Consider the following 24,183-nt stretch of genomic DNA (forward strand, 5'->3'; position numbering starts at 1 on the left):
TTTGACTATGTACATTATGTACTTTTATATATTATTAGAAAGAAAAAAAAAAACATTGTAAGAAACAATAATGGTAAGCCGATCTGGCATGATAGGGACCAACACTGTTCAAATGAGTTTCTTTCGGCATTTCTTCTCAGCAGTGGTCGTTCCGAAATGCCAGTAGTTTGTAGCTTGTGAGAAATAACTATAAATATAAAGATTGACGAGAAAAAGTGCCTGTGAAGGTCTAATTTCTGAATAAATGATTTGAATTTTGAATTTGAATTTGAATTTTGAATTTCAAAATTTGAATGAATATTTATTCATACATACAAAAAATGTCCCAAGTTGAATTGTAGACAATTAGTTGAAGCGCCGCCGACGCATTATAATACACATAACGAGTCGCCTCGCCCCAATTTATCGTCGCCCGCTGCACATCACGCTACAGCCGTTGCTTTGATCATTATGCCCCCATCTCCCCTATCTTATAAGGTCATTGAACTGTCAAAATCTCTGCGTGAGCCCCTCCCAATTCTCGTAGACCATTGAGCAGAGTCAGCGGATTAGAAAATTAGATTTTAAGCTTCAATTGCGGGTCAAGGTCATCGGGTTTTCGACAAAAAAATCGAGGAAGCAATTTTTTTTTTGTTGTTTATTTGTTTTTTTTTTACTATTTTACAAGCTTTTGCTCGCGGCTACGACCGCGTTTATTATGTGCGTCCGCTCGTAAATTGTTTTTGTCATATCTCGGGTTCTAAGCAACGTATCGCGATGAAAACTATACCAGATTTGAAGTTAGACCATCCGATATGCAACTGTAAAAACCGCATCTAATTCCATTCAGTCATTAAAATGATAAAATTTAATAAATTAGGTTAGTATATATAAATTTAATCTTTTATTCATGTTTTAGTTGAAATTTGAAGTAAAATAAATAAATATATTAGGACAAATCACACAGATTGAGCTAGCCCCAAAGTAAGTTCGAGACTTGTGTTATGGGATACTAACTCAACGATACTATATTTTATAACAAATACATATATAGATAAACATCCAAGAGCCGGGCCAATCAGAAAAAGATCATTTTCCATCGTGACCCGACCGGGGATCGAACCCGGGACCTCTCGGTTCAGAGGCAAGCACTTTACCACTGCGCCACCGAGGTCGTCAAATAGGGATAATGAAAAAGATGATTTCAAAGATTTAATCATACATAGGGACAGACAGCGGGAAGCGACTTTCGATTTTAACCCCCGACGCAAAAAGATGGGTGTTAAAAGTTTGGCGGCAAAGTGTGTCTGTTTGTCTGTGTACGTAGATCATCAACGGGTGAACCGATACGGATGCAGTATTTTTTATTTGATAGGTAGCTAATGTTTATGCGGTGGCTCTTAGATATGTTTGATCAAAATCGGTTCAGCCATTCAAAAGTTGTAGCGAAATGAATATTGGAAGTCGTGGTATTTTTAAATTGTCTAACAAATAAACTTGTATACTTACTGTAGTGATGTCGGTAAGAATCCTAACTACATATCCTAATTAATGTTACAAATGCGAAAATAAGTTTATTTGTTTATTTAAATGTCTGTTTGTTTGTTTGTTGCCTCTTCACGCTCTATCTACTCAACCGATCTTCTTGAAATTTTGCATACATGTAGTATGAAGTACGGAGAGGGACATAGGACCTTTCATCCAGGAAAAATGAATTGCTCCCATGAGAAATCACTAGGGAAAAAGCTAGTATGTAAACTAGTAACTAGTTTGCCGTACCTGCTTCTGTTGTGCGATCCGGCCATGATAGTTGTAGCGGCTGCTGTGAGCGAACTGTGTCGAGGGGCGCACGGATGGTGCTGGCTCATTGTCGCTGAATACGAGCTGCAATCAATCCTACTAAGATTATAAATGCCAAAGTCTGCGAGGATGTTTGACGACCTCGGTGGCGCAGTGGTGAAGTGCTTGCCTCTGAACCGAGAGGTCCCGGGTTCGATCTCCGGTCGGGTCATGATGGAAAATGATCTTTTTTGGCCCGGGTCTTGGATGTTTATCTATATATGTATTTGTTATAAAATATAATATTGTTGAGTTAGTATCCCATAACACAAGTCTCGAACTTACTTTGGGGCTAGCTCAATCTGTGTGATTTGTTCATACATTATTTATAATTTATTTATTTTTAAGACCTATATTTGTTAATTGACGTCCATGGAGAAAAGGCTGCGGTGAAGTTTGTTGCGTCGCTTCTTCTTCGCCTGCGCTTTGGAAGCCGGCGCTAGACTTAGTTTAAGTATTTTTTTGACGTCAATAAGTGATGTATATCATCCTAAATTGAATAAAGGATTTTGAAATTGAATTTATTTCCACACACATTGAGACACAACTGTCACCTGTGTCTCGGCGAATGTCCCAGGACAACTTCGTCTTCACTCCTGGTCCCTGATGTGTGCGTGGAGCCGTAACTCTTCGGGGAGCTGGTCTTCAACTCTGAAGTGGATTTGTTTTTCTGTAATAACAATTCTATTTATTTATTTATTTACATTTGGGAAACAAACAGTTATATAGAAAAACAATAAAATGTAACTTAACTATTACAAAAACCAATCAAGTTTCCATTAAATACTGTTACAAATTTATCGAACATACAAAATACGGCGTGTTAAATTCCTCAATAATTTGGGCATTTAAATTACCTAATTTCCTTTTTTAATGTATTAATTGATAATGTAAATAATGTCCAAGTCGTTATAATAATTATTGTAATTTTGGAAGGCGAGATATAATTAAGTATGTTGAGCATAATTCGTTTTTTGAGTCGGAACAAAAAATAATTTTCTTATCCTAGCCATGACCCATAATTCTAGTGTGGCGACATCTACCACGCCACATGCAAAACGTCGCAGGTGTAAAAAGCCGACCAAACGCCATGAATAACAAGCCACACAATTGATCCACGACTCTACGGACAGATGGCGCTACGGTCGACTCACTACAGAAGCTAACAAGCCTAGACCGCGCAGACAGTGCGTTTTCGATTGGAAGCATATATACAACCTCCGACACGACACCGTGTGTCGCGTGCGGTTCCCCAGGCGCAACACCTAGCCTGGCGGGAAGATCTTCCCTTTGTGGCGGTTGAGCAATAATCACCTGATTCCCGCTACAAAATAGCATTAAAATGCATCTTTTAGACCTACATGACTTAAAAGATAAGATGAATCTAAATGTTTATGTAAAAGTTTAGATTATAAAACATACCTATTCCTTTATCGCTCACGGGGGTGTGTACATAAATCGGTTAATCGTAATTATTTTACAAACGAAATAACGTGGTTTAAATAGATGCTTGAGTATTTTCAAAAAAACATAATGTCTTGCTTGTAACAGTGTTGCTTGTAACAGTCTCACGTTGACGTGAGACGTGAAGATCCGGTCGAACTGGCATGATCTCAATAGCTCAGTGGTCAAGAGCACTGTCCCGGATAGACAGGGGCGCGGGCTCAATTCCCGCGCTCAATTCCCGCTCGATTCCAGAATTTTTTCATGTCATTATTATTTTCGAAAATAAGTTAAAAAGCCACATTCTTATGCCACCTTGTGTTTGTGTGGCTTATTGGTGTGCCTCCAGTGAGTCGCGCGATCACCAGAGGACACTAAACTTTTGATTCGATGGCACTGACATGTCTTAAAGACAAAAGCCCCAAAATAAATAAAGATAAAATAAAGTTAAGCATGTGTGACTTGTATAACAAATCCATTTAAACGAAATTCTATTGTTCGAAACTTAACTTTAATTAGTGCAGTTTAGAATTCACTTGTCGAGTCCGGCGCTAACTAACCCCCCGGTAGGATGACGATGAAGATGTGTTATGACCATAGATAAAAACAAATAAAGTTTATGGGTTATATTATGACCTTTAGCTTATATCATGTAGTAAAACTATTGTATGTATGACACCTAAAATTTATAACGAAAATTCCACAACAATATAGAGATCAGAATTTAAATTTATTTAAAAAGCACCACTGGTCCTTACTGATTGACAAATGTTATTATAATTTGAACGATTTTTTTTAAATGATAGACTCAGATAATTGTTTTGTGGGATGATAGCGTGCTCTCCATTAAAATTTGCATACGCGTGCACGGTGAAACATGTAGAATTAAGTTTTTCTTTTAACACCACAATGTAAAAAAATGTAAACTCATGTTTTTGCAAATAAATAATCTCTGTCTTTGTCGTATCTTGCTTACTAGTATATTATGTAGGTATTGTCCGCTAATGTGGATGTTATGTGTGCTTTTATATCTATATTATCTACAACTATTATGATAGATAGATAAAACATTTATTTGTAAAGCAACAACACAATACACAACCAGACTAAAAACACAAAATAAAACACAGTATTCACATAGCACAATAATTGAGCAAGTACTGTGTACTGTGTTGCAGCAATACAAAAAGGCCCATCTCAGTACACATATCACCCAGTGCGGCGATACACTGATTTTCAGATGAGACCCGAATCAGTGTGCGAACGGTGTGTGTGTGTATTAACAGTAAAGAAGGAGATATATAACTACGATTGATTATAAAGAGGTAAGCGTTTGTGAGTTTGTATGTTTGAGGCGGGGAATCTCCGAAACTACCGAACCGATTACAAAAATTCTTTCACCATTAGAAAGATACATTATTCAAGATTGCTATAGGCTATATTTTATCTCAAAATTCCCACGGGAGCGAAGCCCCGGGCAATATCTAGTGTCTTATATAAACATATATTTTTATACCTGTGTATTTATGTATTATTGTTTTAACTACACTGGATTTGTTATAATTCTTATATACAACACACGAGTTATTAAAAAAACTGATGTACCTATTTAAAAGGGAAGAATGCTTGTAAACCTAACCCTAATCCTCTAACTAATGTTATAAATAAGAAAGTAAGTTTGTTTATTTATTTGTTTGTTAGTTACCGCTTCACGCTCAAAATAATAACCAACCAATCTTCTTGAAATTTTGCATACATATAGTTTGAAGTACGGAGAAGGACATCTTTCACTACGGAAAAATAACTGTTCCCGTGGGAAATTCACGCGGGCGAAGCCGCGAGAAAAAGCTTGTAATGTACAATATATTTTAAGGACGAAATAAATGTTTTTTATTCCTTACTGAAGTTACCTTAAATTTAATTCCTGTGTTCCGTATAGATTCAGTATGGTCCGAGTAAACACCCTTCACGGGCGTTGAGTGCGACGAGCTGCCGCATGTTGATTCTCTGCCACCAAATACCTATAGAAAAACATTCTATTTGTATCGTAATTTAATACTTGAATAAGTTTTTACAAAAATATATTAATATTTTTGCCACAACCTTTCATTGTCGTCTGGTGAGATCTTATGGCATTTAACGCCTGACAAAAAAACCCGTGTCTGTGCTGTGAACGGTTGAGGAGAGCCTTGGTTTTGTTCCGATCCAGGCTGCACCATCATGCGTATCATAATAATGCATTATCATGGAAACTGAAGCGACGCGGGAAATTTCAACTCTGTAGGACAACTGGAAGTAGGAGAAATCTAACTTGCAGGATTTTATTACAGACAACGGGACAAGTGAAACTGAATAAAAGCTTGTAAAAGAGCTTGTATCAAGTGGTTTGAATCAAGTAAATATAGATAAAATATAAATAAATATATTAGGACAAATCACACAGATTGAGCTAGTCCCAAAGTAAGTTCGAGACTTGTGTTATGGGATACTAACTCAACGATACTATATTTTATAACAAATACATATATAGATAAAAATCCAAGACCCGGGCCGATCAGTAAAAGATCATTTTCCACCATGACCCGACAGGGGATCGAACCCGGGACTCTCGGTTCAGTGGCAAGCACTTTACCACTGCGCCACCGAGGTGGTCAAGCCCCCAAATCAACCCCCAAATGATTACAATGGGGGGTGAAAGTTTGTATGAAAAGATACTGAAACGGTTCTCCGACAATTGCTTCGTCTACGAACGTTACGTCCACAGATTGTTTCGACAACGAGCGTTTGAACGACAAAATCCTTCATCTACGAACGATTCGCCGACAGAATAGTAGAGACATCCTGTTCTGTTAAAGTTCGTAGACGAAGCAATTATCGGAGAACCGTTTCATACTCGTATGAAAATAGTTTATGTATCCGCTTTCGTTTATTCACGCGGGCGAAGCCGCTGGCAAAAGCTATTATAAACTATGATATAAACAGACATTTACATTTATAGTTATAATTATATCCTATAATAATTTGACATATATTATACATACTCTAATAGCGTCGGTAACCAGAGGTTCGCAGCAACAGCCGTCTTCGTAATACAATGCTGTGTATTTATTCTTGAGCCACGTTAAGCTCCTGTCCGCCAATTTGTTCTGGCTCATCAACGCCCTGATCACAGAGTGGAGGCCCACAGCCCATACCCTGGAACAAACGGGAATAATTAAATATAATAAAATAAACAATGGATTCATATTATGTAATACATATATATATTAAACTTTTTATCGACCATCCATTACTTAACAATACTTAAATAATTAGGGTAGGCGACAAGGTCAGAAAATTGTACAACATAATTTTTTGTGCAATTCTCGGCACATAAGTTGAAACAAAATGGCGGCCATGAGCGCAGGTTTAATTAGAGATGAAAGTATTAGAAAGGATTTATAGCGGTTATTATTTATGTAAAAATAAACGAGTATTTTGAATTTCGCTGGTAATCACGAAATATCCCGTAATTATAATACTTTTATTTCTAAATAAACCTGCGCGGACGGCCGCCATTTTGGTTCAACTTATGTGCTGAGCATTGTATGCTTTAGATAAATGGCTGGGCTGATTTTGTAATAGGTTTTTTAGAAGCAAATAATTCCCAAAATATTGGAATAATCGAAAAACTGTTTTAGAGACCTCAACATAATTTCTAAAGACCTATCCATTGATATATTACAATGCTATGTTATCTAAAAAAAAAAAAATCATTCTTCAGTTACATAAATGGCGTTCTACGCAAAATAATTTTATTTTTCTAAATCATACTACACTATTTTGTAGCGGTTCTTTTGAATACACCTGATTAGTACGCATAGTCACCGAATAAAATTTCTGTGACATACCGACAGACGGACAGACTGACATTACGGAACTATAAAGCTTTAGTTTTTGCCATTATTTATTACTATATATATATATTGATAGATAAAATATAGCCTATAACAATCTTGGATAATGTAACTTTCTAATGGTTAAAGAATTTTTGAAATCGGTTCGGTAGTGTCGGAGATTACCCGCCTCAAACATACAAACTTCACGAGCACGAGGTGAATTTCACGAGCGTTTTGAACCACGCCGCGGGCTGTCATTAGTGTTTATTAAATTGTACCGTACACAGTAATCAATTTAATTATCCTATTGTATAAATAAGTAAAGTACTGGTACAATGTTGATTTTATAAAAGTTTGATAAAAAAAAAAGATTCTTTATTCAAAATAAATATGCGACACCAATGAAACGTTACACGCCGCGTTAAAACAGTCGTTCACCTTTAAAATTCACCCACAAACGCTTACCTCTTTATAATAATAGTATAGATTAATTTGGCTAATACGGAACTCTAAAAATAGAAGAAAATTTAATTATTTTCAATACTTTAAAATCTGAAAGCAATCTTACCTATAACTATAGCTAGGCAGCAAGAAGTGTACAGTTCTGTTATCGCTAAGTGTTCTCCCGTACACTAGTGAAATTATATACGGGCCATGCGCAGATGAATCCAGTCCGTAACGTTTGGCGTTGTTGGTTAGCTCCGCCAAGTCACGAGGGTCTAACAGTTTACCGCCAAGACGCATATCTTTCACGCACTGGAGGTCTATGAACCTGAAAAGGAACAGATTCAGATTTTATTGCAAGTCAGTACTTGTTATATATACGTTGTATACGTTGGTTACATGCATATGTTGTCTAGCTGTTTGCCCGCAGTTTCGTGGGATTAAAGGCCTTAGGGAACAGGTTTTTCTTCGTATTAAATGGGATTGGGATAGATGAAATAAAATATCCATAGCGCATTTAAAATACACACAGCGCCATCTAGCATTTTTGTTGGAAAGTGTATTTTATTAGCATTTAGCGCCATCTATAATATTAATATAGGGTTTTCGCAAATCCCACGAAAACAATAGTTTTTGCCGGGATGATAGCAGGTGTTATTCACCATACAATTAATTACAAATATATACGAAAAGGTAGCCTATGTTATTCACCATACAATTAATTACAAATATATACGAAATTTCAAGAAGACTGGTTGAGTAGATAACGCGTGAAGAGGTTACTATAGCGGGAGCTAGGTTATTCTCAACGCACGGCTCCGACGGTGTCATGTCGGAGGTTGTATATATGCTTCCAATCGAAAACGCACTGTCTGCGCGGTCTAGGCTTGTTAGCATCTGGTAGTGAGTTGACGGTAGCGCCATCTGTCCGTAGTGTCGTGAATCTTGTACGTGACTGGTCGACTTTATGCGTCGGCGGCGTTGTGCATGTGGAGTAGTATATATCGCCACAGTTACAAACTGACTTACTTTCGCATTTATAATTAGTATAGGATAGATATTAGGATAGGCTAGAATTTAATGGTTTGATGACATAATGGATTGGACCGGACTTAGATACAACCAACTGAAAATAGTGGACCAAAGCCGCGAGGATTTCCGTATGCTGTTACGATGTGAATTTCGATCTCGACAGTGGATCGATATTGGCCATTTAGTCATTAATATTGGCTTTACGCGGTTCTATGTCAACATTACTGTCACTTGACAGCTGGTGTCAAGGGCGGTGTTGTTATCGTACAAAATTTGCATCTGTTTCAGGAAATTAATTGGTAAATATCAACAAGGATAATTATTTATGTACGATAAAGTCATGCTGAAGGACTGAAAGAAGCAGTTTACGTTAAACTAAATTTATTTACAAAATATGGTTTCTGTTTCGAGAGCAATAAAGGTCCTTTAGTCATAGTTTATGTCGGGAGTTTGCTGTTGTAACATCAGGGCACACAGGATCGAAGTTTCGAGTGCATTTCCTGTTCATCGTAGCCGTGGAAGGTTGGACATGATGACCAGGAGAATTTGCCTAATTGCTTGGAGGGCTATTGACCTCCAAACTTCAATTCGAAGATGGCACCCCATGATGATGATGATAGGATTGAACTCACCCTTCATCCCCTACGATGCCAGCTTCATGCTCGTGGATATTGGCGGTGTACTTCAACGGTATAACCTCTTCTGGATTGTAGGAGAGACTGATTTCTGGCTGTTGAATGTTCTCTGATTGCATGTCGCCTGAGGAATAATGCACGTCTTTATATTATTAGGACAAATCACACGGATTGAGCTAGCCCCAAAGTAAGTTCGAGACTTGTGTTATGTGATACTAACTCAACGATACTATATTTTATAACAAATACATATATAGATAAATGTCCAAGACCCGGGCCAATCAGAAAAAGATAATTTTTCATCATGACCCGACTGGGGATCGAATCCGCGACCTCTCGGTTCAGAGGCAAGCACTTTACCACTGCGCCGCCGAGGTCGTCAAGGTACATTTTGTGACCAAAGTTCTCGCTTATAAATATACAGCATCAATAATAGTACATTGTATACCGTGGAATGAAAGTCACAGATTCTTAACGAGGGTTTATGTTGAGTTGTGAATTGTGAATCTTACTTTCTTTCGAGTGATACAAATTGTGCTTTATACGCCAGGTGTATAAAGCACAATTTGTACCCATCGCGCGATAATAGTAGAATAAGAAACAATTTCTAATACATAAATTATTACAACAGCGTCCATCAAATATTCACATTCGCGGTATTTTGTATTTTTAAAAAATATAATCAAATTTAATCAAATATTGATGTAAGACGACGGAATTTTGTTTGAAGATCTCTTTAAACGACGTTCGTATGCAGACGTTCACATTTATTTCGATCGGACATGGTTTCGACCTTTCGGGTTATAATAATTCCCACGATGGACAATGGATTTTCACAAAATTTTTCAGTTGTTTGTGACTAGTGAGCCATAATCGTGGAACATTAATGTGGTTGAGATGTACAGGTTATGTGCGAGGATGGGGCACGTAACCTTACCGTAAGCAACACACACTCAATGACAGACATTGTAAACCAATTATATTAGCTAAACAAATTTATTTTTTGTACCTCAAAATATATAATTTTTAGTTTAAAATGATACCTAAATGCCCATGCGGCCTATACGCAGTTCTGCACCACGTCAACAACGCGCATGCGCGCTCCAGCCTTAGCTGCGCGAGAGTGCCTCCCCATTCCGCTTCTCCAACTATACACGCGGTGCCGTGGTGCATTATCTGTGGAATAAGTATAATATAAGATCAAGTTTGGACGAGCGTTATTTATTACATCGCGTTAGAAAAGTCTTTGGTTTCTTTAATAATAATAATAATAATAAATATATTATGACAAATCGCACAGATTGAGCTAGCCCCGAAGTAAGTTCGAGACTTGTGTTACGGGATACTAACTCAACGATACTATATTTTATAACAAGTACATATATAGATAAACATCAAGACCCGGGCCAATCAGAAAAAGGTCATTTTCCATCATGACCCGACCGGGGATCGAACCCGGGACCTCTCGGTTTAGAGGCAAGCACTTTACCACTGCGCCACCGAGGTCGTCAAAAAGGTTAAGTTATTAACAATTCGTTTATTTATAAAATTAATTGTCTATAGAACTTTCAAACGTTGTCTGAAGACATATGGACGGATCAGCTGCAAAAGCTGCCCGTCTAATTCATAATAAATGAATAAATACATTTTAGGGCGAATTTGAGTTTCGGTAAGTATTTATTGGCTGTGCAATTGTCAGCTTTAAGTCGATCTATTTATTTAAAACGTAAAAGATTTTTAATATTGATATGATAATAACTTGCGTAATAACTTAAGACAGAAGGTCCCTTAAGTAGGGACTGAATAAATTAATCGACTTGGTATTACATGGATCTCACAACTTTTTACGGTAGAGAAACTGAGCTCTGCGTGACTTGGTGTTTTTTACAGGATGTTTTTGATGCCATATGTTAGTCTATAATGCTGGAATTCCCAACGCGGATTTCTTAATGGTCTTCTTAGAAGATCAACTTAATTTTCAACAATGATAAAAAAAAAGAATTCGAAAAAATACCTGTAAAACATGTCTATCTATTCTTTCCTCATTTTGTGGAGCTAGCGGGAACATCGTCACGCCGTGGTCGTGTGGGAGGGGCTGCACGGGGCAGTAGCCCCCCCCTTCCAGCTCATAAAGTGCCTCGTTCTCAAAGTCACAGCCACTGGTTTTTTGTGAACACTGCGCGAAGACCGGCTCCTCGCATGCTGGTAGTGCTGTTCTGTGGATTGTACCATTATTTGAAGGTGGCTAACAGGTGTGAGGTTCCCGTCCTAGATTAGCACTATATATCCTGCCGTGGATTAAGTACTACGAGGTGACTAAGGGGCGAAAGACCTTGACAGATTATAGGCAACACTAAATAATATAAGATTTATTTTTTAAGTAGAATTTGGGCTTCGAGAAAATCTCTCTCTGAGCTCATTCCCAGTTTCTTCATCAAATACAAAACATTGAGCTCAGGTTACTTTACTGGTTCTTCATTGTTGGTAACAATAATTATATAATAGGCTAGTTTAAGTTGACAAGGTCAAAAAATATGTACAATCTGGCTTACATAGATATTTATTTTAGCTAATTATGATAATTCATAGACTGTATATAAAACGTTAACTCTACGTTCGATTCCGCTACATAACGCTACTGTACTGTCTCGTGTCGCTCGGCTATTGCATACAGTTAACATGTGCAGAATCGCAAATGAGATTGTAGTTTTTACATGAAAAAAAAGAAAACTACGAATCACGAAAAGTCGTAGAATAAAAGTTGCTTGTTTCGATGTACCCAAGTAGTCTTCAGGAGGTTTTTTACGTTTGATACCAGTTACCCTGCTACTTATTTGGCGCTAATTTGACAAAGGTTTACACAAAGTTAAACAAATTAGCTTAATTCTCTTTCTCGTGCATATTTATTATGTAACTCATAGCGTGGTAACCAATATAATTAAGGAGGTTAAACTATGTCTATAAGAAGACGCACTTACGCTCTGCCTGATACAAAATTTTATCAAAATAATTAATAAATTCGTCATCACAAACAAGCCCTTGAGACCGCTCGGCAACCCACAATTTAACTAGGCATTAGCCTGTATCTCAACAGTTTTTTAAGCAGCTTTGGAACGGCACCAAAGTATATTTGATGATGAACAAGAGCGTATGAATTTTAATATATAATAAATGAAACTAGTAACTCCCAAACTAGAAAAAGCATCTGTCTTTTGGGACTTTACATATAAAAATTACAAATAGCCCGCGCCTGCCATAAATTCTCTAAACCGCCAGAGATTTCCAGTTCCTATAACATGAAATAACGGAAACCTGACTCAATATACACTAAAAACTTCTCCATCACCTCAGATAATCCCCGAACACGGGCGCGTTGCTCCTCGACAGCGCGTAGTGGTGCTGATGAAAACTAGCCACGTGGTCCATGACCGCCTGCGTGCGGTAAACCTTTTCCAGGTTGACAAGACCCTCGGGACCCACGCGTCTCCATCCTGGCGCTTGCTCGCCTTCCTCGTCGAACGATGCTATGTACTGAAACGGAGAAATAAACAAATATATTAGGACAAATCACACAGATTGAGCTAGCCCCAAAGTAAGTTCGAGACTTGTGTTATGGGATACTAACTCAACGATACTATATTTTATAACAAATAACAGATAAACAACCCGGGCCAATCAGAAAAATATCATTTTCCATCATGACCCGACCGGGAATCGAACTCTCGGGACCTCTCAGAGTTCAGAGGCAATCACTTTACCACTGCGCCACCGAGGTCGTCAATTGTTATTCTCACCACTTGTCTCGAAGGTTCGTTGCTCCTCGTATCTCTCTTGCCACTCTCTCGCAGTGGACTTGTTGTGGTCCCTTGGTCTACACGCTTGCCGCTTTCCCTTCTTGGGTCCCGTTTCGAAGATCCCCTGCAATTATTACAAATTATGTTGGTATTTTATTATCTTTTGACTAGAATTGATAAAGTACGATAGATATCAGAGTATCGATATTAAAGTATTATTTTTGTGACCTGCAGGCCTTTATTTATCCATTTAAATTTTGACATTTTTAACAATGATAATATATGTATAAGACCTATATTTGTTAATTGACGTCCTTGGAGAAAAGGCTGCGGTGAAGTTTGTTGCGCCGCTTCTTCTTCACCTGCGCTTTGGAAGCCTAGTAGATTTAGTTTAAGTAATTTTTGACGTCAATAAGTCATGTATATCATCCTAAATTGAATAAAGAATTTTGAATTTGAATTTGAATTTGAATACCATCAACTTTTACAGAACGATTCGTATACAACTCAGCTCAATTTAGGCACCTAAAATTAATCGCATTCATACTAAAAATTAAGTCGATGGTACGAATTTGCGATGCACTTCAGTTTAGGTCGTAAAGTGGGTCGTGTTAAGAGATGGTGGTAAGCCCCCTGTCGTATATTTTGTTTGGTTAATCGTGTTTTGTTAATTTTTAAAGCCCGACGCAAAAAGAGGGGTGTTATAAGTTTAACTTGTCAGTGTATCTGTTTGTGGCATCGTAGCTCCGTAGATAATTTTATCCCGAGTGTTTTTAGCCATGTTTCATGAAAATCTGTTCGGCCGTTCGAAAGTTGTAGCGAAATGAATGTTGGAAGTCGGGGGGGTTTTTTTTAATTTGTCTAACCAATAGACTTGTTTCTATCAGCACACGATTACAATCCTAATTTATTTTTTTAACTTTACTTTTTGACAGGTGCCTCCATGTGTTGATTAATGGTCAGTTAGCACGTTGGGTTGTGAATAGAGATGAAAATTGCCGCAAATTTATTTCCTTATCCAAGGAAAGTTACCTGAAAATTTTAAAACTGCGTGCAACTTTTCAAGTTTTCAAATAATATTTTTACTTACAATAACAATATTTATAAGTTTATATAGCAACATATACTTAAGCGTTATGCTTCGTTCGCGTGGCCTAACAATTTTTGATAAGGAGTCAAAATTATTACAGAAATTTAATTGTACAGACAAAGCGTAACGATACTTATAAATACAGAATATGTAATACGATTTAATGTAATACGATTTTTAGCATAAGGCGTACGTATATGTTGCCCGCAGCTTCGCTCCCGTGGGAATTTAGAAATAAAATATAGCCTATAGCAATCATGGATAATGTACCTTTCTAATGGTGAAAGAATTTTTGAAATCGGTTCGGTAGTTTCAGAGATTACCCGCCTCAAACATACAAACTCACAAAATAATAGTAGTATAGATTGTATAATTATATTGTCTGTGTATAAGCTTTAATGCTGCTAACAATACAAACATTAAAACTATTTTTTATTACAGACAGACAGACGGATGGACAACGAAGTGATCCTATAATACCTAAACCCTAAAAATGGTACGGCAAGCGGCTCTATTGATAAAAATGTCGTAAAATTAAACGCGTGCGTGTTCTATTATTGAAGAACCTTTGAAATCACAACGGTTCACCCTAAGCCTGAGAGCACTTGGTTTAAATTACCTGTACCTCTAACGGACACTTGAACCAACCTCTTGACAAAATACCCTTCACAATATTACATACCGTCCCTACGAATTTAAATTTGTAGGGAATTTAGATCTCTTGATATATTGAAATTTCCATGCCGTACCATATCTAAGAAATTATATGGAATTGTCCTGTTTAGGCACTGATACGATCGAATCGTGTGGTCTGCCGTGTCAAACCAATTTCATGTATCTCGCGAAACCTAGTTTTGAGTAATCGCCGTTCAAAGTTTTAAACAGATTTTTGTCATTATAGAAAAAGTATTAAGATATTATTGCTATAATTTTTCATAAGTGCACATGTATAAAGCTTAAAAACATCGGGAAGGTTTTAGAGTACAGAAATATTCATTTTTTGCGCAAAATTTACCTATCACGGCGAACTCGTGTAATTGTCGTGCGCTCGTCGCGCCTAATTCATATAACTGTGAGTATCTTGACAGATCTAAGTCGTGTAAGTAAAAATACGGTACTTTGCCAAAATGGACAGTGGTAAAATCATTGTTACATGAGATTGGGTGACAGTCTCGTATATCGATTTAAATAGAAACAAATGACAAAAATACTTTTCTATAGGTTTACGAGGTCATTTAATTACGATTCAGAGTATATAACACATAACTCATGTAACTCAAGTTAACTGACCTACGCCTGACACGGCAGTGGTGCCCGCTCACCGTAACCCCCCGTGGTTAACGTACGAGACGAGACGTAACCAATATTCTTGGGTCTCTTGTCAACTTGAAGATGACAGATTCATTAAATCTAAAATGTGTTCAACTAGCTGCGCCCCGAGGCTTCGCTACCGTGGCGATTTCGAGGTAAAAATTACCATGTGTTATTCCAGATTATATTCTACCCATGTATCAAATTTCATTGAAGCGGTGGTGGTGTAATGGTTAAGACGCCCGCCTGTGGATCGAAAGGTCCCAGGTTCGAATCCTACTCGTGCCACATGAGTTTGCATACCAATCTGACTCATATATAGTAGTTTTCATAGACCACCACTTGCTTCCGGTGAAGGAGAACATCGTGAGGAAACCTGAACTCTGGTTGTTTATTATTAACTTGTTTGTGAAATGGAGAAGGCAATGGCAAACCACCCAAACATTCTGTATAAAAGATCATTCAAAACGAAGTCAACGATTCCAAGAAACCTGTTCCATGAAAAATATCACAAATGATATACTCGTTACTAGAACTGACGCGCACCTGTTCCTCGCCTGGAAGATGAAGTATTTTTCAACACTTTGAAAGCCATATCTATATATACTATTATTATAAAGAGGTAAGCGTTTGTGACTTTGTATGTTTGAGGCGGGTAATCTCCGAAACTACTGAACCGATTTCAAAAATTCTTTCACCATTAGAAAGGTACATTATTTAAGATTGCTATAGGCTATATTTTATCACAAAATTCCCAGGGGAGCGAAGCACCGGGCAATGTCTAGTATATAATAAAACTGTAAGTGGGCTCTATGTATGGACGTATATAGAAGACATTAAAGAAATAGAATTATTTTGATCTTTATGGGAGCGATAGAAGCTAATCACAAGGACGGGGCTCTAAAAGCGCAGTATTTTGTAATGTTGTTTTAACCCCCGACGCAAAAAGAGGGGTGTTATAAGTTTCACCGCTAAGTGTGTATGTCTGTCAGATTCAGATTCAGATTCAGATTCATTTATTGCAATGTCACAAGTGGAAATGTTAGGTGTTACATAGATAATAAGTAAGTACAGGTGACGCCCTGCAAGGGCACAGCAAACATTGGGGCAGCTAGATGCCATTTACTTAAATATTTAACATTGTTAATTGTCATGCATTAAATGATTAAAATTATTAAATTATTAAAAATGATTAAAATTAATAAAATGATTAAAATTAATAAAATGAAGAGGAGTCGAAGGTATCACTGATCGATTTGATCTTCAAAGAACTCTGCGATACTGTAATAGCATTTATCCAAAAGAAAAACCTTGAGATGGTTAGTAAATATGTGTGGTTTTTTAATATTTTTTATTTCATTTGGAATGTGGTTAAATATTTTTATTGCCATATGATGAGGACTAGATCCAATTAATGCCATATTAGTAAGTGGAATTAATAATTTATTTAAATACCGATTGTTTCTTCTGTTGTAATTATCCCTATTAGTATATAATTCACTGTGTTTCCGTACAAATTTCTGTCAAAAGTCTGTGTACGTGGCACCGTAGCTCATCAACGGGTGAACCGATTTGGCTGCGGTTTTGTTTATTTGATAGCTAATTTTTATGCGGTGGTTCTTAGATATGTCTGATGAAAATCTGTTCAGCCGTTCAAGAGTTATAAATAAATAAATAAATAAATGAGGACGCATTGACATTACCAGAGTACAGATTAATTATTTTAAAGTCAGATATAAATATATTAGGACAAATCACACAGCTGCTGAGCTAGCCCCAAAGTAAGTTCGAGAATTGTGTTATGGGATACTAACTCAACGATACTATATTTTATAACAAATACATATATAGATAAACATCCAAGACCCGGGCCAATCAGAAAAAGATCGTTTTCCATCATGACCCGACCGGGGATCGAACCCGGGACCTCTCGGTTCAGTGGCAAGAACTTTACCACTGCGCCACCGAGGTCGTCGTGAAATGGCGAAACGAATATTGAAAGTCGGGGGGTTTTTCAATTTGTCTAAAAAATAAACTCATTATAATTGGTTATTCAGAGTTTATTAGCTATTTCAAAAGCCTTCGAATATTAGGGTCAACGAAGCGTCTCTTAAAAGGGAAGCAATAATTAATAACAAGCCCTTAGGGAAATTATTTACGATTTTAAAGGTATCGCGCAATATTTGTTTAACGGAAAGGGCTGGAAGGGCCTATAGACGGATTTTCAGGGTTCCGTAGTCAAATGGCGAAAAGGGAACGCTTATAGTTTCGTCATGTCCGTCTGTCCGTACGTCACAGTCATTTTATTCGGAGACTATGCATTGGTTATATCTGGTAGGTACGTGTATTAATTGAACCGTTACAAAATTGTGTAGTATGATTTTGAAAAATGAAGTTATTAGGTAAGACAGCACTCCAGCATGTAACTGAGCATGTAACTGCAACATATAAGAGCATGAAAAATGCATACCACATGTGCATACAAACATTTAATCGGCTACCAAATAGTATTAAATTGACTGATAGAAAGAATTTCAATAAAAACATTGACGGAATGGTTGAATGGAAAAAGATTTTGTAGTATTAAAGAGTATATGAACGATTAACATTGAACATATATAAATATTTTATTGCTATAGTATTGTTTTAAATTAATGTGTTATTTATTATCAATATTTGCGCGGCTGCGTGCAGGCTTGTTACAGTTGACTTCAGATCTATGTAAATCTTGCAAATAAATGAGATTCTATTCTGTTCTATTCTATGAGAAAAAAAATTTTTTGGACAACATAACATTGGTTTAACTGTTTCATGGCCAATTCCTTCGCCCTCCACGAAATCTTCACGACACTGGAATGCTTTGCCCGCTGACATTACCGTCTTAAACAGCGGATTTTCTTTCGAGAAAAGAGTTCATTCTCATCTTTTGGACTCCTTTTCCTCCTGATTTTCTCTTTTCTGTTTAGCTTTTATCTGTATTTCTTGGATATAATTTTTATTATTTTGGCTTGTATGTATTTATATATTTATATATATGTAGTCTTATGTATATATGCTTTGCTATTTATATTAATATTTTATATATGTATCTAAGTATGTGGTAGTGCTTATTTGTGTTTAAAAAGTTATTTTTTGCGCGGCACAACTTTTCTCTGTTTCTCCTAATGGTTAGCTGGGAGCGCCATTTGTTTATAAGTATATTTTTACTTGGAACAATAAAGTTTTATAAATAAAATTAACATTGTGAGGCATCATTGGATAGGTCTTTAATATGATGTCGAGATTCCTAACAGTTTTTTCGATTATTACAATATGTCTGATGAAAATCTGTTCAGCCGTTCAAAAGTTATAAATAAATAAATAAATGAGGACACATATTGAGCTGGCCCCAAAGTAAGTTCGAGACTTGTGTTATGGGATACTAACTCAACGATACTATATTTTATAACAAATACATATATAGATAAACATCCAAGACCCGGGCCAATCAGAAAAAGATCATTTTCCATCATCATTCCTAACAGTTTTTCGATTATTACAATACTTCGGGAAATGTCAGACGGCGAAGTGCGGGAGTGTGAATTTTCACTTCTCACCATTGAATCGATTGGAAGTGAGACGCGGCGAACCAATCACATTGCAGTGTGGTTGTCGTCGCGTCACAATGGCGCAATGTGATTGGATCGCTGTGTCTCACTTCCAATCGATTCGATGGTGTGAAGTGAAATGCTAAGCCCACTTTTCCCACTGCTAGTGCTGCCAGCAATCTGAATTAGTAAAAAGTGTGTTCAAACGAAAATTAGTTTGAACAAAATCGATCACGCAGTTCACGAACTATGGGATAATTTCGATATTTACATGTATTATTGAGGAATCTGTACAAAGTGTTTCAAATATTGAATTACTTGAACTCATTGGAGACGTTTAAATCTTTGTTGATGATGATATATCTCTATTTTACCGACCTGTCTTCTTTCGTAGATTCTCTCTTGAAATCCCTCCTGTGTGGGGGGGTGGCGGCGACGGGGTGGCTCGTGAGTGCAGGCGTAGCTGCCAGTATTTCCCTGAAATAAAAAGACAACCAGAACATTTCAATTCATCCATATTAATATTATAAATGCGTTAGTCTGTTTTTACCGCTGTCATGTCTAAACCACTGGACTGATTTTTATGAAATTTGGTATGCAAGTAGTTAAAGACAGCAGTTCAAACATAGACTACTTTTTTCTCAAAACTCAACCCCCAAATGACTTTAATGGTGGGTGAAAGTTTGTATGAAAATAATCGTCTATTCCGCTGAGTAATTCACGCGTTATGTGATTAATTATGTAATAGCTAGTATTACGTAATTAATGGCATGTTTTAACAACATGAAGCCATGGTCCTGTATGCTGTTTCTCTCATCTGAGTGTATTCCCGTATCTTCCTGATAGTCACGATCCTTGTCGACAGCAGGCCACGAAAACGAAACCAGCCGGCCTTCCGTCAACTTTTACAGAACGATTCCTAAGCAACTCAGTTCAATTTAGACACCTAAAATGAATCGCATTCATACTACAAATTAAGTCGATGGTACGAATTTGCGATGCAGTTCAGTTTAGGTCGTAAAGTGGATCGCGTTAAGAGATGATGGTAAGCCCCCTGTGCGTCATCGCTCTATGGCTGAGGAAGTACAGTCAACAGCACAATAACCTACCCAAATTCATTGCAAACTCGTCGCTATTACCGAGTCATACAGGATAACTTGATGTGCAGTTGACTATACCAGGGATATACTGGAATACGCTCAGATAAAAGTCGGGATTTATTGGATGAGACTTATTAATACATATAAAGATAAGACTGTATATTAATTGTTTTTGTTCTGTTGTTGGTTATATAACTGCAGTTAATAGGTGGTTCTCAGAGCGTACCTTTTGACTGTATACATTATGTACTTTTATATATTATTAGAAAAAAACATTATAAGAAACAATAATGGTAAGCCGATCTGGCATGATAGGGACCAACAGTGTTCAAATGAGTTTCTTTCGGCATTTCTTCTCAACAGCGGTCGTTCCGAAATGCCAGCAGTTTGTAGCTTGTGAGAAATAACTATAAATATAAACATTGACGAGAAAAAATGCCTGAGAAGGTCTAATTTCTAAATAAATGATTTGAATTTGAATTTGAATTTGCGTTTCGATCGCTGCGGCCATTACGATCCGTCAATTTTTTTTTCTTGAGGAAGGAATCATTTCCAAAAATCATTCATAAAATTGACATTACCATAGTACAGATTAATTATTTTAAAGTCAGATATAAATATATTAGGACAAATCACACAGCTGCTGAGCTGGCCCCAAAGTAAGTTCGAGACTTGTGTTATGGAATACTGACTCAACGATACTATATTTTATAACATATACATATATAGATAAACGTCCAAGATCCGGGCCAATCAGAAAAAGATAATTTTCCATCATGACCCGCCCGGGGGTCGAACCCGTTCAGTGGCAAGAACTTTACCACTGCGCCACCCAGGGCGTCATAGTAAAACCGGTTCTTGTCTTTGTCAAAATTTAAACAAATATAATGACAGCGCGATTGCAGCCGTCCATACATGGATTTAGTATTTAGGTACTTCGTTCAACTGGATAGATTACTACGAAATACCTGATAAACAATAATAAACTCAAATTGAAAGGTACTAAAGACTATTTTAGAATAACCATAGACAGGAGACGAAAAATTCTTGAAAGAGACTCACTGTGTCTTGGTGTGTACCTTTCTTGTAATATTGTGTCCATATATTTTGTCATGCCGTCTAAACACTATCTGAGAACCATGAATTTAATTAGTACTTCTTACGGAGTACTTACTAATTCCATGCTCAGGACCACCAACAGATAAAGGTAGGACTTGTTCAAATTCAAATTCAAAATACTTTAATTTAATTTAGGATGATATACATCACTTCTTGACGACAAAAACATTATTTAAACTAAGTCTACTGCCGGCTTCCAAAGCGCAGGCGAAGAAGAAGCGGCGCAAAAAACTTCACCGCAGCCTTTTCCCCAAGGACGTCAATTAACAAATATAGGTCTTATACATATATTAAAAATTAGGAGGACGAATTTACATAATTATTAAAAATGTCAAAATTTGAATGAATAAATAAAATAAATGTTGTATTTCCAATAAAATTATTTAAAATTGTCACACGAAAAAAAAATACATAAATAAAAAGCTAAATGTACAAAACGTACGTAATAATGTCATAAATCAATTACATATGTTATGAGGATACTGCACCACGCTTGGGTTCATACATGCTTCATGTTAACATGGGAATATACATAGTATACTCGAACCATATTAACATGCGGTAATTAAAAAATAACTCTCAACTAGTATTACGATTGGTATCTATTTAGAGATGTTAAAACTGGATCAACACGCACACTAGCGCCACCTGTATTAATTTATCAATTTCCTTTATGCATTAGCGAAAATTTAAGTGGTACTATCAATTTATACTACACTAAATAAACGATTTTCATTTATTAATAGACGACAGAAAATTGTAAAAAATATGTATGACGACCTCGGTGGCGCAGTGGCAAGGTTCTTGCCACTGAACCGAGAGGTCCCGGGTTCGATCCCCGGCCGGGTCATGTTGGGAAATGATCTTTTTCTGATTGGCCCGGGTCTTGGATGTTTATCCATATATTTATTTGTTATAAAATATAGTATCGTTGAGTGTTAGTATCCCATAACACAAGTGTCGAACTTACTTTGGGGCTAGCTCAATCTGTGTGATTTGTCCTTATATATTTATTTATTATGTATGCTCTAAACATATATTTACAAGAACATATTTGTTACTAACACATATGGATCTATGGTCTGAAATAAACGTTTTTTATTATTATCTGTATCTCCTTTTGGGATTCACGGCACTAAGTCCGGTCCTTTGAGAGGCTTGCGTGGGGATATGGATCCAACACGTAGAGGCCCTTTGGAGAGTTTTGATGTTGTGTAGGTCTCCCGCCAAGACCCGCTCCCGGATATACCAATGAAATGATATGCCCATGAGTAGGTCTCGGCGGGAGTGTGAACTTTTGCAGAATAATGGATAGAAATACTGGTCTATATAATGAAATTTGGATGGACTGAGAATGGGCTATTGCAAAGAGTTCGGCCACCTGTTATAATCATGATAACTGACTATTCAGTGACAGGTGGTGACGCTACTCCCCAACAGCTCGCCACAAGCTGCCCTGCGGGCTTATTATTATTATTATAATTATAATTATATATTTATCTTGTTTCTAAGTCTCCCAAGCACGATCTTGGGGAATTTTACCGTTTACGCGGGCTTGTGGCCAAACGTAAAAAGGAAGTGAAGAAGAAGAGTTATGATTCAGAGGAGAGAAATTTACGAACAATACGTCAAGTGTTTAATATTACAGCTTTTTGCATGAGTGTGAAGGTAAGTGGATGTATTTCTAGAATTTTCAGACTGGTATGTAGTGTTTTAGGTATGACTCCGGTGGATGAGAATATGATGGGAACGGTTTTTACTGTGTCTACATTGTTGTTTTTCCGAAAGGAATTCTCAGGTCGAGCCTGGTATATTTGGTGAAAAGCACGGGCATTTTACCAAGTGCAAACACACGTTATGGTTTACGATGTGGACGATGAGGAGATCAATGAATTTTCTGAATCTAACTGTACGAATTTTCTCACTATTCGACAAGTATTCAATATTGCAGCTTTCTGTAAAGTTATTTAGGTAAATTTAGGTAGGTCTAAATGATTTAATCTATTGAAAATATCTGAAGGTATAACGCCTGTAGTGGAGACAATAATGGGAACTATTGATACTAGTTTCATCTTCCACATTCTCTTAACTTCTTCCTGCAACTCTGTATATTTTCTGATCTTTTCTTCTATAGTTGATTGTATATTATGAGTGTTGGGAACACGATGTCTGTAATATATGACGACCTTGGTGGCGCAGTGGTAAAGTACTTGCCTCTGAACCGAGAGGTCCCGGGTTCGATCCCCGGTCGGGTCATGATGGAAAATGATCTTTTTCTGATTGACCCGGGTCTTGGATGTTTATCTATATATGTATTTGTTATAAAATATAGTATCGTTGAATTAGTATCCCATAACACAAGTCTCGAACTTACTTTGGGGCTAGCTCAATCTGTGTGATTTATCCTAATATATTTATTTATTTATTTATTTATACGTGTTTGTGTTTAACTACAAGGGTGATGTCGGGCCTGTTGTTATGGTTTGTATAATATTATAATGGATATATTTAAGATCATAGTGATAATTCATAGACTGTAAGAATGTGGCTCTATCATTATACGAAGAATTAAAATTGGTTGGAAAGTTCATTTTAAAATATATTGAAATTATAAAAATCAACTCGACCATCGTAAGCTACCATTTTGGAACAAATTTTATTAAGAAATCATCACCACAAATGCAATAATTAAAGTAGCTACCGAACAAACATAGCTTTTTTCGCTAAGATAATACGCTAAGATATCGTGACGTGGCCAACCTGAGAACATCATTCTGGGCCGTATCTTAGGCGTAAACGGATATGCGTAGCGGTACTATCATCACTACGGTGCGGAACCGGTGATGGTGTAATAATTACGACGCCCGCCTGTGGATCGAAAGGTTCGAATCCTACTCGTGCCACACGAGTTTGTACACCAATCTGACTCATG

At 36.9% G+C, this 24,183-nt stretch overlaps 1 protein-coding gene across 3 annotated transcripts in view; it reads right to left on the minus strand.

Annotated features, from left to right (window-relative positions):
- The window catches only part of LOC128682482 (1-phosphatidylinositol 4,5-bisphosphate phosphodiesterase epsilon-1-like), a 157,097-nt gene that overhangs the window by 47,943 nt on the left and 84,971 nt on the right, over positions 1-24,183 (minus strand). Inside the window, exons 8-18 of one of the 3 annotated variants that reach the window (XM_053767181.2) lie at positions 19,411-19,509; positions 13,045-13,168; positions 12,597-12,781; positions 11,265-11,466; positions 10,294-10,426; positions 9,248-9,374; positions 7,708-7,911; positions 6,303-6,456; positions 5,172-5,282; positions 2,373-2,488; positions 1,759-1,875 (exon numbers count right to left, since the gene is read on the minus strand). In XM_053767181.2, coding sequence (XP_053623156.1) covers positions 1,759-1,875; positions 2,373-2,488; positions 5,172-5,282; positions 6,303-6,456; positions 7,708-7,911; positions 9,248-9,374; positions 10,294-10,426; positions 11,265-11,466; positions 12,597-12,781; positions 13,045-13,168; positions 19,411-19,509 — 1,572 coding nt within the window. The remainder of the gene's footprint in view (positions 1-1,758; positions 1,876-2,372; positions 2,489-5,171; positions 5,283-6,302; positions 6,457-7,707; positions 7,912-9,247; positions 9,375-10,293; positions 10,427-11,264; positions 11,467-12,596; positions 12,782-13,044; positions 13,169-19,410; positions 19,510-24,183) is intronic. The other 2 variants (XM_053767182.2, XM_053767183.2) reach the window with 2 other exon arrangements.

The sequence above is a fragment of the Plodia interpunctella genome, chromosome 30 (assembly GCF_027563975.2).
Source record: "Plodia interpunctella isolate USDA-ARS_2022_Savannah chromosome 30, ilPloInte3.2, whole genome shotgun sequence".
NCBI lineage: Eukaryota > Metazoa > Arthropoda > Insecta > Lepidoptera > Pyralidae > Plodia > Plodia interpunctella.